Raw genomic sequence first — 17,113 nt, 5'->3', positions numbered from 1 at the left:
CGAGACTGGTTTCGGTTTTGTTTCCCTTGATTCCAATATTGACATATGTCAGGATGGCAGAGTGGTCTAAGGCGCCAGACTCAAGAGATGCATCTTTCCTTAGTGATTTGGGCTTTCTGGTCTCTGAATGGAGGCGTGGGTTCAAGTCCCACTGCTGACACCCTCTTTTCAATGTGATTTTTGATTCGGCTCTTGACACTTGTCTGAAAGACTTCACTGCAGGTTTTGCATTAATCATTGTATTATACGCTCATGATGTTGTAACCATCAAAATGTGCTGTTTAGTCTTAAAACCTGATTGTGTAAAACCGAGGAGACATTACAATAAGTGGATTTATTGTGATCCCGATGAGCCCCTTCCGACCAAAGTCACCACGAGCCTTACCATTGGATGTCTTTTAATGGAGATGGTTCTTGTGACAGGGCGGCACGGTAGTCGAGTGGTTAGCACGTCCGCTTCCCAGTTCTGAGGTCTCCGGTTCGAGTCCAGGCTCGGACCTTCCTGGGTGGAGTTTGCATGTTCTCCCCGTGCCCGCGTGGGTCTTCTCCGGGTACTCCGGTCTCCTCCCACATTCCAAAGACATGCATGGCAGGTTAATTGGGCGCTCCGAATTGTCCCTAGGTGTGCGTGTGAGTGTGGATGGTTGTTCGTCTCTGTGTGCCCTGCGATTGGTTGGCAACCAGTCCAGGGTGTCCCCCGCCTACTGCCCAGAGCCAGCTGAGATAGGCGCCAGCAGCCCCCGCGACCCTTGTGAGGAATAAGCGGTCAAGAAAATGGATGGATGGATGGATGGGTTCTTGTGACATGCATGGAACAGAATGACAGCCAATCAAGAAGCCAGTTGAAGCTCATACTGTTGCCGAAAATCAGAAATGGGGGCAATCACTGGTGTTGATGCTAATGTTAACACATAAAGCTGAAGCGTGAAGTTGTTGTGGCCGAGTGGTTAAGGCGATGGACTTGAAATCCATTGGGGTTTACCCACGTAGGTACGAATCCTGCCGACAACGCAATCACTTTCTGAATTTTAGCTCTCTTTCTTCTTTTGGGTTCAGTTCCATCAGAAAAATGGTGATGTCATCAAAATGTGACTGGTTCCTCAGCAAATCGGGTCTTCTGATCAAATTCCAGTCTGGATTCAAAGCCCACTGTTGAAGGTGTGTCTGCCGAGTTCATTTCTCGGAACTTACAAAAGCTGTTAAAGGTTTGAGACCATCTGTAGGCTGTATGAGATGCTGTTTCTTTCTGCCCTTCTCTGACTGGTCTATTCAACAAGCACTAGTGTTAATATTAAATGTGAGTTTTTAAGGTTGTCGTGGCCGAGTGGTTAAGGCGATGGACTAGAAATCCATTGGGGTCTCCCCTCGTAGGTTCGAATCCTGACGACAACGGCTGTGTTTTCTGTAATACAGCACTGTCTTGTCTAATTAGATAAAGTTTGTGATCATGGCTATTGTCAAGGTGTCACTGATGCTGTAAGTACCTCAGCAAATTTGGAATTTGGACCAAGTGCAGCCATGGGAACAAGGCACACTCTTGACAACTACTGTTGAAGGAATCAGGGTTGACTTGGCTTCTGGGATTTTATTTAGAGACCAGGCTGTTGAAATGAGACCAGCTGTTGGCCGTTGTTCAATAACGAGTTGTTTACAAAGGTAAACGGGTTCTTCAGTCAGCATGGCCAAGTGTTCTAATGAGCTATACAAAGTGAACTTCCTTCCACTGTGTATGAAGACTTTTGGTTTCCCAAAGAAGGTATGGGTTTGAGTAAAAGTCTTGTCAATATATTTTGAACATGAGTATGAACTCAGCAGTAGATACTTAAGTGACCAGACTATTGCATTTTAGTTTCACAAGAAATACAGTTTGTTACAATTCAGCATAGCCGATTACTCTCGGGCACTTGACAAAGGATGACTCCTACAGCAAATTGGGCTTTCTGCCTCCAAATGAAAGCATGGATTCAAAATGCACTGCTGAAAGTTGCTTTGCTGGGACGAGACTGGTTTCGGTTTTGTTTCCCTTGATTCCAATATTGACATATGTCAGGATGCCCGAGTGGTCTAAGGCGCCAGACTCAAGAGATGCATCTTTCCTTAGTGATTTGGGCTTTCTGGTCTCTGAATGGAGGCGTGGGTTCAAATCCCACTCCTGACACCCTCTTTTCAATGTGATTTTTGATTCGGCTCTTGACACTTGTCTGAAAGACTTCACTGCAGGTTTTGCATTAATCATTGTATTATACGCTCATGATGTTGTAACCATCAAAATGTGCTGTTTAGTCTTAAAACCTGATTGTGTAAAACCGAGGAGACATTACAATAAGTGGATTTATTGTGATCCCGATGAGCCCCTTCCGACCAAAGTCACCACGAGCCTTACCATTGGATGTCTTTTAATGGAGATGGTTCTTGTGACATGCATGGAACAGAATGACAGCCAATCAAGAAGCCAGTTGAAGCTCATACTTTTGCCGAAAATCAGTAATGGGGGCAATCACTGGTGTTGATGCTAATGTTAACACATAAAGCTGAAGCGTGAAGTTGTTGTGGCTGAGTGGTTAAGGTGATGGACTTGAAATCCATTGGGGTTTACCCACGTAGGTTCGAATCCTGCCGACAACGCAATCACTTTCTGAATTTTAGCTCTCTTTCTTCTTTTGGGTTCAGTTCCATCAGAAAAATGGTGATGTCATCAAAATATGACTGGTTCCTCAGCAAATCGGGTCTTCTGATCAAATTCCAGTCTGGATTCAAAGCCCACTGTTGAAGGTGTGTCTGCCGAGTTCATTTCTCGGAACTTACAAAAGCTGTTAAAGGTTTGAGACCATCTGTAGGCTGTATGAGATGCTGTTTCTTTCTGCCCTTCTCTGACTGGTCTATTCAACAAGCACTAGTGTTAATATTAAATGGGAGTTTTTAAGGTTGTCGTGGCCGAGTGGTTAAGGCGATGGACTAGAAATCCATTGGGGTCTCCCCTCGTAGGTTCGAATCCTGCCGACAACGGCTGTGTTTTCTGTAATACAGCACTGTCTTGTCTAATTAGATAAAGTTTGTGATCATGGCTATTGTCAAGGTGTCACTGATGCTGTACGTACCTCAGCAAATTTGGAATTTCGGACCAAGTGCAGCCATGGGAACAAGGCACACTCTTGACAACTACTGTTGAAGGCATCAGGGTTGACTTGGCTTGTGGGATTTTATTTAGAGACCAGTCTGGTGAAATGAGACCAGCTGTTGGCCGTTGTTCAATAACGAGTTGTTTACAAAGGTAAACAGGTTCTTCAGAGTCAGCATGGCCAAGTGTTCTAATGAGCTATACAAAGTGCACTTCCTTCCACTGTGTATGAAGACTTTTGGTTTCCCAAAGAAGGTATGGGATTGAGTAAAAGTCTTGTCAATATATTTTGAACATGAGTATGAACTCAGCAGTAGATACTTAAGTGACCAGACTATTGCATTTTAGTTTCACAAGAAATACAGATTGTTACAATTCAGCATAGCCGATTACTCTCGGGCACTTGACAAAGGATGACTCCTACAGCAAATTGGGCTTTCTGCCTCCAAATGAAAGCATGGATTCAAAATGCACTGCTGAAAGTTGCTTTGCTGGGACGAGACTGGTTTCGGTTTTGTTTCCCTTGATTCCAATATTGCCATATGTCAGGATGGCTGAGTGGTCTAAGGCGCCAGACTCAAGAGATGCATCTTTCCTTAGTGATTTGGGCTTTCTGGTCTCTGAATGGAGGCGTGGGTTCAAATCCCACTCCTGACACCCTCTTTTCAATGTGATTTTTGATTCGGCTCTTGACACTTGTCTGAAAGACTTCACTGCAGGTTTTGCATTAATCATTGTATTATACACTCATGATGTTGTAACCATCAAAATGTGCTGTTTAGTCTTAAAACCTGATCGTGTAAAACCGAGGAGACATTACAATAAGTGGATTTATTGTGATCCCGATGAGCCCCTTCCGACCAAAGTCACCACGAGCCTTACCATTGGATGTCTTTTAATGGAGATGGTTCTTGTGACATGCATGGAACAGAATGACAGCCAATCAAGAAGCCAGTTGAAGCTCATACTGTTGCCGAAAATCAGAAATGGGGGCAATCACTGGTGTTGATGCTAGAGATCGACCGATATGCTTTTTTCAGGGCCGATACCGATTCCGATTATCGGTAGTCAAGGAGGCAGATAACCGATATTTGAAGCCGATATTCATTTGCAGTAAAAGTTAAAATGTTGGCACCAAATTTTTGAATAATGCAAACCCTAACCGTTCTTTACAATGGATTCTCACACTACACTTTTCATTTTACATCCTTCTATCTGCAATAAGACGTTGGTGGCGGGGGGAGTTAAATGTGGGGGCCAATGTGACATTACCTTTTATAGCATTTGGGATACTTGTAGTTTTATTCTATAAATGTTATATTTTTATATTTTGAAGTAATAGGAGGAACCCTGTCATTCAAAATGTGCATCAGCTGTGGCATTACTTATTACTACAGCAAAAATAAATAAAAAAATTCCATGAGAAAAACTATTCATCCCTGAACACCATACAGTTCTTGTAGACCTTATTATGATTATTGTTATTGTTACCATATAGACAGTTTTGATAAGCTGAGGATCTTAAATCGAGAACAGCAATATCATGCTACTCCTCTCTACAAGAGAACTGTCAAAAGACACTTCATCATGTAGTTTACTGCCACTTAGGATGCCCCAATCAACGCAGAAAAAGGGTTGACTAAAATAACTTGGTTATAATAATAGTAAGAATAACTTGGTTAAACAGACATTGTTGCGGTGGACCGCTGCCAGTTTCTGCTGTTTAATGTGTTTTACACTTATAGACACGTGTGTGTATATGGGCACACTATTCTCTCACTACTGTACTGTACTGTATCACTTAATGGCACAGATGTACTTGTCTAAGTAATAACTGGGCTGCAACATTGCTAATTCACATTAACAAGCACTGTCTTAGCTGTCCACATGAATAGTTACTAACACACGAGAAAGTTATACAACACACCAAACATGAGCTCATTATTCAAAGTATGATGCACGTAACGAAATTACATCACTGAACATTAATTGCAGCCGTGTACGGCCGTAGATGTTACATATTAGTGGCATCCATTGAGAGGATAATGTCCCAAATGACGGCAGACATGACGTGAAAAGAGAGACAAAACGAGCAAATAAGCACACTATACTTTAGTGCACTTCTCTACTAATGCCAAACATACGGAAGAGGACACGTTCGTGTAGTTAAACGGTGTTTGAGACACTTAATTTGTTACGGAGCGGACTTTAACGAGGTGCACAACGAGCTGTCAATCAAATCGACGTCGAAGCTTAAGGCACACAATGGCAAACCAGTGCGACAAATAAACACAATATAAAGTAACTAAACGCTATTTAGTGTCATTGTGGCATCTCACTGCATAATAACCGCTATGCAACAAGTAATGGACGTGACCCAGAATGCAATGTGTGCGTCACGAGAGGTAAATATAATGACGTTACTCTACTCTTAACATGGAACTAGACAATATAATAATGACAACTGTTAATATTTGGAACCTTTCTAACAAACATTATTTACTTAATTAAGTGAAAATGTGTGTGATTCCCTCCCCGAGTAGTTCAAGTAGCGAATTAGCTACTGGGTGTTAGCCTACATGCTAAGCTGAACACACCACTGTTAGCTAGCGGGGATTCAATGCAAGGCAATGCAGCTCCATTCATATAGTGCATTTAATACACAACATAATTCAATGTGTTTAGCTTATCATGGTGAAACGATCGGCGGAGTCTCTTCTCTTTTAACTTACCTTCGAAGCATGTGTCTGTCGCGTTGTGTACGTGGGTGCGTGTGTGACCGGCTACTGTGATACAGGCATACACTACTGATTGGTTCTGGCTCTTGCACGGCTAACCAATCAAATGCTGCTATGGGCGTTACATTGCTGGAGTTGGACTCCATAACAGACAGAGACGCTCTGGGCTGCATTCGAAGCGAAAAGACGGAGTTTTAAATGGATCGCTCATATCGGCCGTCAGATTAATAAAACAGACCGATACCGATATGTACCAATATGTCAAATATCGGCCCCGATTATCGGCCCGACCGATTATCGGTCGATCTCTAGTTGATGCTAATGTTAACACATAAAGCTGAAGCATGAAGTTGTTGTGGCCGAGTGGTTAAGGCGATGGACTTGAAATTCATTGGGGTTTACCCATGTAGGTTCGAATCCTGCCGACAACGCAATCACTTTCTGAATTTTAGCTCTCTTTCTTCTTTTGGGTTCAGTTCCATCAGAAAAATGGTGATGTCATCAAAATATGACTGGTTCCTCAGCAAATCGGGTCTTCTGATCAAATTCCAGTCTGGATTCAAAGCCCACTGTTGAAGGTGTGTCTGCCGAGTTCATTTCTCGGAACTTACAAAAGCTGTTAAAGGTTTGAGACCATCTGTAGGCTGTATGAGATGCTGTTTCTTTCTGCCCTTCTCTGACTGGTCTATTCAACAAGCACTAGTGTTAATATTAAATGTGAGTTTTTAAGGTTGTCGTGGCCGAGTGGTTAAGGCGATGGACTAGAAATCAATTGGGGTCTCCCCTCGTAGGTTCGAATCCTGCCGACAACGGCTGTGTTTTCTGTAATACAGCACTGTCTTGTCTAATTAGATAAAGTTTGTGATCATGGCTATTGTCAAGGTGTCACTGATGCTGTAAGTACCTCAGCAAATTTGGAATTTGGACCAAGTGCAGCCATGGGAACAAGGCACACTCTTGACAACTACTGTTGAAGGCATCAGGGTTGACTTGGCTTGTGGGATTTTATTTAGAGACCAGGCTGTTGAAATGAGACCAGCTGTTGGCCGTTGTTCAATAACGAGTTGTTTACAAAGGTAAACAGGTTCTTCAGAGTCAGCATGGCCAAGTGTTCTAATGAGCTATACAAAGTGCACTTCCTTCCACTGTGTATGAAGACTTTTGGTTTCCCAAAGAAGGTATGGGTTTGAGTAAAAGTCTTGTCAATATATTTTGAACATGAGTATGAACTCAGCAGTAGATACTTAAGTGACCAGACTATTGCATTTTAGTTTCACAAGAAATACAGATTGTTACAATTCAGCATAGCCGATTACTCTCGGGCACTTGACAAAGGATGACTCCTACAGCAAATTGGGCTTTCTGCCTCCAAATGAAAGCATGGATTCAAAATGCACTGCTGAAAGTTGCTTTGCTGGGACGAGACTGGTTTCGGTTTTGTTTCCCTTGATTTGATTTTTGCCATATGTCAGGATGGCCGAGTGGTCTAAGGCGGCAAACTCAAGAGATGCATCTTTCCTTAGTGATTTGGGCTTTCTGGTCTCTGAATGGAGGCGTGGGTTCAAGTCCCACTGCTGACACCCTCTTTTCAATGTGATTTTTGATTCGGCTCTTGACACTTGTCTGAAAGACTTCACTGCAGGTTTTGCATTAATCATTGTATTATACGCTCATGATGTTGTAACCATCAAAATGTGCTGTTTAGTCTTAAAACCTGATTGTGTAAAACCGAGGAGACATTACAATAAGTGGATTTATTGTGATCCCGATGAGCCCCTTCCGACCAAAGTCACCACGAGCCTTACCATTGGATGTCTTTTAATGGAGATGGTTCTTGTGACAGCAACCAGTCCAGGGTGTCCCCCGCCTACTGCCCAGAGCCAGCTGAGATAGGCGCCAGCAGCCCCCGCGACCCTTGTGAGGAATAAGCGGTCAAGAAAATGGATGGATGGAGGGTTCTTGTGACATGCATGGAACAGAATGACAGCCAATCAAGAAGCCAGTTGAAGCTCATACTGTTGCCGAAAATCAGAAATGGGGGCAATCACTGGTGTTGATGCTAATGTTAACACATAAAGCTTAAGTGCGAAGTTGTTGTGGCCGAGTGGTTAAGGCGATGGACTTGAAATCCATTGGGGTTTACCCACGTAGGTTCGAATCCTGCCGACAATGCAATCACTTTCTGAATTTTAGCTCTCTTTCTTCTTTTGGGTTCAGTTCCATCAGAAAAATGGTGATGTCATCAAAATGTGACTGGTTCCTCAGCAAATCGGGTCTTCTGATCAAATTCCAGTCTGGATTCAAAGCCCACTGTTGAAGGTGTGTCTGCCGAGTTCATTTCTCTGAACTTACAAAAGCTGTTAAAGGTTTGAGACCATCTGTAGGCTGTATGAGATGCTGTTTCTTTCTGCCCTTCTCTGACTGGTCTATTCAACAAGCACTAGTGTTAATATTAAATGTGCGTTTTTAAGGTTGTCGTGGCCGCACCCGCCAGTTTCTGGACTGCCTCCGAGGTCCTAACACATCCTAACATTTTCCGAACACATCCTAACATTTTCCGAACACATCCTAACAGGTCCGAACACATTCCGAACGAGATCAAAGCGTTTCAAGCTATGTCCGAACGCAGGTCCGAACAGTTCCGAACGAGCATGCCGGGTCACGTGATGCAAAGGGGCGTGAAGATGGGCGTGGTCGAATGTCGGCCATTTTTTTTTTCACCGCATCGCACCGGATGAATTTGGAGACGCCAAAAGGTTTGTAGACTTCATTAGTACTCATAAAATTAACTTTTTATGTAAGCCGAATGTTAAACTGTGTGACAAAACAGTATTCTATGCAAAATCCCGTTCCATTAACTCGTTATTTAACTTGTATTTCAAGTTTCTTGTTACGTTGCTACGTTTGCTAACGGAGTTCTGCCTGCAATAGCGCCATCGTACTGTGTGCCAACGGTAGGAATATTGCTTATATGACAGAATCAGAACATCAATAATAACTTGTTTAGTTGTTTTTTCCACGGATAGACTCAGCCGATTTATTGGTAAAAGCCTTATGATGTGAAATAATTGTGCCAGGTTTCATTGTCCACTAGTGAAATTGTAATTTAGCGGCCATATGTTACATTTTCTCCCCTTCGACAATGGAGCCTGGTTATGCGTTTGAGGAGAGCTCAAGGACGTGTCCACCTGCCTGGACCAAGTTTATTATTATTTTTTTCCAGTGAGACAGTATATTAACATCTGTCTGTAGTAGTCGTAATAATAATAATAAAAATAATAATAATAATATTAATAATAATAATAATAATAATAATATTTGTACTTATGTAGCAGCTTTGAAAACATACATTTCCAATACGCTTTACTACAATAATAAAACAGTTATGTAAAATGTACCTATATGCATACATCTATAATGTCCTCTGTCGGTCTGTGTCTACAGCACACAGCATGGCATGACAGTAACCTATATATATATATATATATATATATATATATATATTTGCAGGTGTTGCACTGTACACAAAGGTGGGAACACTCCAGAAGGGTGGCAAAGAGCTGGACATCCTAAGGTGTGGTAGGGGGTCTTCATCCCTCGAGAGGTTTCACAGACATCAGTGTACTTTTATTCCAGGTAGATTTGTACCAAGTTTCTTTTTTTTTTTATGACACAATTACCACTGGCGTGTATTCATACAGTATGTATATATTGTTTCTTAGGTTGGCGGTGCAATGCAGTACACATGCAAATGTACATGCTGGAGGGAGCATCAAGAAAGTGCTGTGGAAGAAGAGATGTTGGTGGAGGGCGACACTGAACCCAGGACACTTGTCACAGAGGTCAGTAACACTTTCTATAATACCACTCTGAAAAACATAATAATTAACTGAGGTAAACCTGGTTACATAAAAAAAATGGGGAATAATCTTTCTCACATAATTAGAAACATGGGTGTGAGTTTCTTTCCTCTTTTTTTTTTCTTTGTCTCACGTAACACTTATTAGACCACCCAACATGATTCAAGAGGTGTTGTGGGATGGGAAGCAGTTGCACCATCGCACCAAATCGCACCATCACTGCTTTGTCAACTAAGAAGGAGATGGACATAGTCCACCTCTACACAGCTCTCCATACCATGGACAAAGCACCTTTAAAGTAATAAAATACAGTCATAATTATTTTGTACAAAATAACCATTTGTAGAAAAACTATTTTGTGCACCATGATTAATCATTTAATGGAATGATTGTGATGTCTCTTTCACCATTTAGGTACAGCCAGAAGGCTAGAAAGAAAGGTCGTGCGTCAGGAGGACCCTGGAGAGCACCTAAGAAGCCAAGTGGCTCTGCTCCTGGACAGCAAGCAGCAGAGAGGTGCGCCACAACAATTGTTATTTTCGCTTCAGTACAAATCATTGAATAAGAGACAGCACTTGTTATGGTAAAAAATATTTATGAATTGAAAAATGGATTGCAAGCCCTGTTGACATTGTCAACTGGTTCTTCATGACTTTACATCTTTGTTCACATTCCAAATCACATCTCATATTATCTTTCTTACCCACAGACTTTACATGACCCATGGCCAAGCAGCCCAGGACCCGGAAGTACACAGGGTCAGTGAGTGTGTTTGCCTAAGACTTGCAAAAGAATTTGAGCAAGCACGTAACAGGCCCAAGGACACTAAGGGAAAGAACATGCCAATCCCTCAGTCAATTGTGAGCATTTACAGCCATATAAAACAACTTCTGGAGGACAGCAGGGTTGTCCTGGACCAGACCAATTTGGTTCTGGTGCCAATAAATAACACCACAGTCTCTTCATGGTATGTTATTTGGTTTACTTTCTCATACAGTGCCACATATTTAAAATAATAAATGTTTTGTTTTGTTTTTTTCTTGCAGGCTACTTCGGAGGGATAAAAGGAAGGACAGGGACATGTTACTGCAAGGCACAGCACTTCCTAAACAAATTCACCTGGCCAAGGACTCTCTACCTGCACCAAATACACTCCCAGCAGCCCCTGCGCAGCATCCAAGCGACAAAATGACCTCCAAGGAACCAGAAAATCATGAGGGGGAAGCTTTCCCCCGCCAACGCGCTATGGTGGCAAACAGGGGGGGTTTGAATGCGTTTCCATTTCCACCCCATTTACTCCTCCATTCCAGCAAGCTACATTCCAACTACCTCCATTCCAGCAAGATCCAATCCATCAAGCTCCTCCATTCTAGCAAGCTCCACTGCAACAAGCTGCTCCTTATCAGCCAACCCCTCCTGACCAACAAGCTCCTCCATTCCAGCAAGCATGCCTTCCTCCTCAGCCAAGGCAACGTACCTGGAGACTGCTTAAAGCTGCCCAGGAGGATAAGGAGCGAATGGCTAGAGGCGAACCACCACGAAAAAAACTGACAAAGGAGCAGTATCATTACACATGTAAGGAGTGTGGCCAGGACGAAAATAAAAGAACTGGACACACCCAACTGAAGGGGCGGTGGTACTGTCCTGCCTCAGGACTGACTCTGGACCAGTGGAGAAACAGTTTATAAAAGTTGCTATTGTTAGCTTGTATTGTTTTGTTTGTTTATTTGTTGTTATTTCTAGGGCTGTAAAAGTTTAAAGGGATGCTTGACTCATTGGGCCCTTTTCAGCAGTGAAAAGTTACTATTTTATCCAGAATTAATCTGATAACTTCATTGTTTTTCCATGTACAATTAATATCATTAAAATCGAATTTTTCCATTTTCTGTTGACTAAAGATATCACCTGTGCTGAGGAAGTAGGTAACGGTTCACCTGTTTTCTGGGTTTGGTTACCAAACTGAGCCATGATTGGTTGACAGTAAGTGGAAAATTAATTTTATAAAGGTACTTGTCCATGAAAAATAATGACGTTATCACATTAATTATAGATACAATATTTACTTTATACTGCTGTAAATGGCTCAATGAGTCAACTATCTTTTTAAACTTTAGTTAAAGCTTCAAATCTAAGAGTTACAGCGTTAAAGCTTTGTCATGTTGGTGCTAAGCCATTTGTTATATTGTGCAAAAATCTCTGATGGTATTGCTCAGATGTGCGTGTGTGTGTGCACACATTTTGATATAGGTTGTGATATTTTTTTAATTTATATTTTATTTAATTTTATTTATATAATTTTTATTTAAATCATTTTATTTACATTTATTAATTGCACTAAATGACGGTTTGACATTGACATGATGGGAGATTTATGCCTTTTCGTTTCTGTTAATTCAAAGGACTGTGGGCGGTGGAATGTTTTATTTATATTTTATTTTATTTCATTTAATTTATGTTATATATATTGAAATCATTTTATTTACTTTTATTAATTGCACTAAAAAAAGGTTTGACATTGACATGATGGGAGATTTACGCCTATTTGTTTCTGTTCATTGTTCAAAGCGCTGTGGCCGTTGTAATGTTGCTAAAGATATTCAAATCCCACAAGAGATGTGAAAAATTAAACTCATGATAAATTTGACAATAAGTGTGTGATGACAAAAAAGAACAGATATGAAATTGATATACAGTGGTTCCATTTATAGTTTTCTTTATGATGCTATTTTTCATATTGTATTTAAGTTAAGTGCTTAGAAAGGTGGAAACTGTGCTGGCATCGTTATGGTTCAGTAGATGCATAACTCGCCCCCCAAAACCAAACTTTTACTTTTTATTTGTCTTTAAACATCCATACTTGGCGGAAATCAACTATCGCGGGTGGGTGTGGAACGTAACACCCGTGAAAAGTGAGGGAACACTGCAGTATATGTTCTCTCCCTTTTCTTTCTCATTCCCCCCCCCCCCCCCCTCCTTCCTCTTTTCTTCTCTTTTCCCCCACCCCGGGCAGTCCCTTTTGCCCCATCTTTGGCCGAGTGGTTAAGGTGATGGACGAGAAATCCGATGGGGTCTCCCCTCGTAGGTTCGAATCCTGCCGACAACGGCTGTGTTTTCTGTAGTACAGCACTGTCTTGTCTAATTAGATAAAGTTTGTGATCATGGCTATTGTCAAGGTGTCACTGATGCTGTAAGTACCTCAGCAAATTTGGAATTTGGACCAAGTGCAGCCATGGGAACAAGGCACACTCTTGACAACTACTGTTGAAGGCATCAGGGTTGACTTGGCTTCTGGGATTTTATTTAGAGGCCAGGCTGTTGAAATGAGACCAGCTGTTGGCCGTTGTTCAATAACGAGTTGTTTACAAAGGTAAACGGGTTCTTCAGAGTCAGCATGGCCAAGTGTTCTAATGAGCTATACAAAGTGAACTTCCTTCCACTGTGTATGAAGACTTTTGGTTTCCCAAAGAAGGTATGGGTTTGAGTAAAAGTCTTGTCAATATATTTTGAACATGAGTATGAACTCACCAGTAGATTCTTAAGTAACCAGACTATTGCATTTTAGTTTCACAAGAAATACAGATTGTTACAATTTAGCATAGCCGATTACTCTCGGGCACTTGACAAAAGATGACTCCTACAGCAAATTGGGCTTTCTGCCTCCAAATGAAAGCATGGATTCAAAATGCACTGCTTAAAGTTGCTTTGCTGGGACGAGACTGGTTTCGGTTTTGTTTCCCTTGATTTGAATGTTGCCATATGTCAGGATGGCCGAGTGGTCTAAGGCGCCAGACTCAAGAGATGCATCTTTCCTTAGTGATTTGGGCTTTCTGGTCTCTTAATGGAGGCGTGGGTTCAAATCCCACTCCTGACACCATCTTTTCAACATATGATTTTTGATTCGGCTCTTGACACTTGTCCGAAAGACTTCACTGCAGGTTTTACATTAATCACTGTATTGTACGCTCATGATGTTGTAACCATCAAAATGTGCTGTTTAGTCTTAAAACCTGATTGTGTAAAACCGAGGAGACATTACAATAAGTGGATTTATTGTGATCCCGATGAGCCCCTTCCGACCAAAGTCAGCCCGAGCCTTACCATTGGATGTCTTTTAATGGAGATGGTTCTTGTGACAGGGCGGCACGGTAGTCGAGTGGTTAGCACGTCCGCTTCACAGTTCTGAGGTCTCCGGTTCGAGTCCAGGCTCGGACCTTCCTGGGTGGAGTTTGCATGTTCTCCCCGTGCCCGCGTGGGTCTTCTCCGGGTACTCAGGTCTCCTCCCACATTCCAAAGACATGCATGGCAGGTTAATTGGGCGCTCCAAATTGGCCCTAGGTGTGCGTGTGAGTGTGGATGGTTGTTCGTCTCTGTGTGCCCTGCGATTGGTTGGCAACCAGTCCAGGGTGTCCCCTACCTACTGCCCAGAGCCAGCTGAGATAGGCGCCAGCAGCCCCCGCGACCCTTGTGAGGAATAAGCGGTCAAGAAAATGGATGGATGGATGGGTTCTTGTGACATGCATGGAACAGAATGATAGCCAATCAAGAAGCCAGTTGAAGCTCATACTGTTGCCGAAAATCAGAATGGGGGCAATCACTGGTGTTAATGCTAATGATAACACATAAAACTGAACTGCGAAGTTGTTGTGGCCGAGTGGTTAAGGCGATGGACTTGAAATCCATTGGGGTCTCCCCGCGTAGGTTTGAATCCTGCCGACAACGCAATCTCTCTCTGATTTTTAGCTCTCTTTCTTCTTTTGGGTTCAGTTCCATCAGAAAAATGGTGATGTCATCAAAGTGTGACTGGTTCCTCAGCAAATCGGGTCTTCTGATCAAATTCCAGTCTGGATTCAAAGCCCACTGTTGAAGGTGTGTCTGCCGAGTTCATTTCTCGGAACTTACAATAGCTGTTAATGCTTTGAGACCATCTGTAGGCTGTATGATATGCTGTTTCTTTCTGCCCTTCTCTGACTGGACTATTCAACAAGCACTAGTGTTAATTATTAAATGTGAATTTTTAAGGTTGTCGTGGCCGAGTGGTTAAGGCGGTGGACTAGAAATCCATTGGGGTCTCCCCTTGTAGGTTCGAATCCTCCTGACAACCGCTGTGTTTTCTGTAATTCAGCACTGTCTTGTCTATTTCGATAAAGTTTGTGATCATGGCTATTGTCAAGTTGTCACTGATGCTGTAACTACCTCAGCGAATTTGGACCAAGTGCAGCCATGGGAACAAGGCACACTCTTGACAACTACTGTTGAAGGCATCAGGCTTGACTTGGCTTCTGGGATTTTATTTAGAGACCAGGCTGTTGAAATGAGACCAGCTGTTGGCCGTTGTTCAATAACGAGTTGTTTACAAAGGTAAACGGGTTCTTCAGAGTCAGCATGGCCAAGTGTTCTAATGAGCTATACAAAGTGAACTTCCTTCCACTGTGTATGAAGACTTTTGGTTTCCCAAAGATGGTATGGGTTTGAGTAAAAGTCTTGTCAATATCTTTTGAACATGAGTATGAACTCAGCAGTAGATACTTAAGTGACCAGACTATTGCATTTTAGTTTCACAAGAAATACAGATTGTTACAATTCAGCATAGCCGATTACTCTCGGGCACTTGACAAAGGATGACTCCTACAGCAAATTGGGCTTTCTGCCTCCAAATGAAGGCATGGATTCAAAATGCACTGCTGAAAGTTGCTTTGCTGGGACGAGACTGATTTCGGTTTTATTTACCTTGATTTCAATATTGCCATATGTCAGGATGGCCGAGTGGTCTAAGGCGCCAGACTCAAGAGATGCATCTTTCCTTAGTGATTTGGGCTTTTTGGTCTCTGAATGGAGGCGTGGGTTCAAATCCCACTCCCTCTTTTCAACGTGATTTTTGATTCGGCTCTTGACACTTGTCCGAAAGACTTCACTGCAGGTTTTGCATTTATCTTTGAATTGTACGCTCATGATGTTGTAACCATCAAAATGTGCTGTTTAGTCTTAAAATCTGATTGTGTAAAACCGAGGAGACATTACAATAAGTGGATTTATTGTGATCCCGATGAGCCCCTTCTGACCAAAGTCAGCACGAGCCTTACCATTGGATGTCTTTTAATGGAGATGGTTCTTGTGACATGCATGGAACAAAATGACAGCCAATCAAGAAGCCAGTTGAAGCTCATACTGTTGCCGAAAATCAGAAATGGGGGCAATCACTGGTGTTAATGCTAATGTTAACACATAAAGCTAAAGTGCAAAGTTGTTGTGGCCGCAGTGGTTAAGGCGATGGACTAGAAATCCATTGGGGTCTCCCTCGTAGGTTCGAATCCTGCCGACAACGGATGTGTTTTCTGTAATTCAGCACTGTCTTGTCTATTAAGATAAAGTTTGTGATCATGGCTATTGTCAAGGTGTCACTGATGCTGTAAGTACCTCAGCAAATTTGGAATTTGGACCAAGTGCAGCCATGGGAACAAGGCACACTCTTGACAACTACTGTTGAAGGCATCAGGGTTGACTTGGCTTGTGGGATTTTATTTAGAGACCAGTCTTGAAATGAGACCAGCTGTTGGCCGTTGTTCAATAACGAGTTGTTTACAAAGTTAAACAGGTTCTTCAGAGTCAGCAAGGCCAAGTGTTCTAATGAGCTATACAAAGTGCACTTCCTTCCACTGTGTATGAAGACTTTTGGTTTCCCAAAGAAGGTATGGGTTTGAGTAAAAGTCTTGTCAATATCTTTTGAACATGAGTATGAACTCAGCAGTATACTTAAAGGGATCGTTCGGATTTTTTAACATGAATCTCAATTTGATCCTCACCTCCCGTGTGTGCGATCAGCACTGACTTACCCCTGACAGCGTTCTGTGACACGCGTTCTGGTTCGGCGTTGGACGAGAGGAAAATAGTCCAGCAAGCTGGCTGGGGTCTCGGAAATAAAGCGTTTTTCTTCTAAAAACTATTTGTTTTCAAAAGCGTGATACATTTCCATCACAATAATCTTTCCTGAATAAAGTCAGACGCCATTACCGCCAGCCACTACTTTTCTGTTCGTTCGTATCACTGCGCGGTGCCCTGTCGAGCGCTAACCGACGGACTGCAGCCAGCTAGCTGATACTTCCGCCTTCGAAAAGGCAAACAACTTCAGGCGTGTATAGCAGGCTTTATATTGTTAGTAGCAAAATAGAACTTATCCATCTTAAAATGCAAACCATAAACTAAATGCTGCTTACTCGCTGTCGTAAGAAGTAAAGCCATCACTGCCCCTTTTCCATTGTCACATGCCATCCTCTGTGAGACGCAATTCACAATGGAAAAAGTTTACAACATGCATTATGGAAATTAAATTGACCTCATACCAGTCAGATGCATGACACTTTTGTTTCTCCTGAAGTGCTTGAAATAGATAATCCAAGTAT

The 17,113-nt window shown here is 42.3% G+C and overlaps 2 protein-coding genes and 14 non-coding genes across 17 annotated transcripts in view; all 16 read left to right on the top strand.

The window, feature by feature from the left end:
- The window catches only part of LOC144024231 (uncharacterized), a 107,860-nt gene that overhangs the window by 80,654 nt on the left and 10,093 nt on the right, over positions 1-17,113 (top strand). The window lies entirely within an intron of this gene.
- On the top strand, positions 48-160 carry trnal-caa (transfer RNA leucine (anticodon CAA)). Its single transcript has 2 exons — positions 48-85; positions 115-160. It is a non-coding gene; the product is annotated as a tRNA-Leu (tRNA).
- Positions 930-1,011, top strand: trnas-uga (transfer RNA serine (anticodon UGA)). The gene has a single exon. It is a non-coding gene; the product is annotated as a tRNA-Ser (tRNA).
- trnas-aga (transfer RNA serine (anticodon AGA)) lies at positions 1,311-1,392 on the top strand. The gene has a single exon. It is a non-coding gene; the product is annotated as a tRNA-Ser (tRNA).
- trnal-caa (transfer RNA leucine (anticodon CAA)) lies at positions 2,046-2,158 on the top strand. The gene is made up of 2 exons: positions 2,046-2,083; positions 2,113-2,158. It is a non-coding gene; the product is annotated as a tRNA-Leu (tRNA).
- trnas-uga (transfer RNA serine (anticodon UGA)) lies at positions 2,544-2,625 on the top strand. Its single transcript has one exon. It is a non-coding gene; the product is annotated as a tRNA-Ser (tRNA).
- Positions 2,925-3,006, top strand: trnas-aga (transfer RNA serine (anticodon AGA)). Its single transcript has one exon. It is a non-coding gene; the product is annotated as a tRNA-Ser (tRNA).
- On the top strand, positions 3,663-3,775 carry trnal-caa (transfer RNA leucine (anticodon CAA)). Its single transcript has 2 exons — positions 3,663-3,700; positions 3,730-3,775. It is a non-coding gene; the product is annotated as a tRNA-Leu (tRNA).
- On the top strand, positions 6,206-6,287 carry trnas-uga (transfer RNA serine (anticodon UGA)). The gene has a single exon. It is a non-coding gene; the product is annotated as a tRNA-Ser (tRNA).
- trnas-aga (transfer RNA serine (anticodon AGA)) lies at positions 6,587-6,668 on the top strand. The gene has a single exon. It is a non-coding gene; the product is annotated as a tRNA-Ser (tRNA).
- On the top strand, positions 7,947-8,028 carry trnas-uga (transfer RNA serine (anticodon UGA)). The gene has a single exon. It is a non-coding gene; the product is annotated as a tRNA-Ser (tRNA).
- On the top strand, positions 8,294-12,285 carry LOC144024007 (uncharacterized). Of its 2 annotated transcripts, XM_077530022.1 has the most exons (7): positions 8,294-8,612; positions 9,367-9,492; positions 9,579-9,698; positions 9,864-10,014; positions 10,131-10,232; positions 10,426-10,683; positions 10,763-12,285. In XM_077530022.1, the coding sequence occupies exons 4-7, from the start codon at positions 9,896-9,898 to the stop codon at positions 11,265-11,267; spliced, it is 984 nt and encodes a 327-aa protein (XP_077386148.1). In that variant the 5' UTR covers positions 8,294-8,612; positions 9,367-9,492; positions 9,579-9,698; positions 9,864-9,895; the 3' UTR covers positions 11,268-12,285. The 2 variants fall into 2 exon arrangements, with proteins under 2 accessions (XP_077386148.1, XP_077386149.1); XM_077530023.1 differs by lacking the exon at positions 8,294-8,612 and having other exon boundaries at positions 9,249-9,492.
- trnal-caa (transfer RNA leucine (anticodon CAA)) lies at positions 13,475-13,587 on the top strand. The gene is made up of 2 exons: positions 13,475-13,512; positions 13,542-13,587. It is a non-coding gene; the product is annotated as a tRNA-Leu (tRNA).
- trnas-uga (transfer RNA serine (anticodon UGA)) lies at positions 14,354-14,435 on the top strand. Its single transcript has one exon. It is a non-coding gene; the product is annotated as a tRNA-Ser (tRNA).
- trnas-aga (transfer RNA serine (anticodon AGA)) lies at positions 14,736-14,817 on the top strand. The gene has a single exon. It is a non-coding gene; the product is annotated as a tRNA-Ser (tRNA).
- trnas-aga (transfer RNA serine (anticodon AGA)) lies at positions 15,957-16,038 on the top strand. Its single transcript has one exon. It is a non-coding gene; the product is annotated as a tRNA-Ser (tRNA).

This window comes from Festucalex cinctus, chromosome 8 (assembly GCF_051991245.1).
Source record: "Festucalex cinctus isolate MCC-2025b chromosome 8, RoL_Fcin_1.0, whole genome shotgun sequence".
Classification (NCBI taxonomy): domain Eukaryota; kingdom Metazoa; phylum Chordata; class Actinopteri; order Syngnathiformes; family Syngnathidae; genus Festucalex; species Festucalex cinctus.
Note: the sequence above shows the minus strand (reverse complement) of the source record. Positions and strands in the feature narration are given on the sequence as shown.

Bases quoted from the DNA above. Each gene is read 5' to 3' on its own strand.
- LOC144024007 (XM_077530022.1), top strand. From the start codon at position 9,896: ATGGGAAGCAGTTGCACCATCGCACCAAATCGCACCATCACTGCTTTG. The intron at 10,233-10,425 runs GTGCGCCACAAC...TCTTACCCACAG, and splicing joins GGACAGCAAGCAGCAGAGAG to ACTTTACATGACCCATGGCC. The intron at 10,684-10,762 runs GTATGTTATTTG...TTTTTCTTGCAG, and splicing joins AACACCACAGTCTCTTCATG to GCTACTTCGGAGGGATAAAA.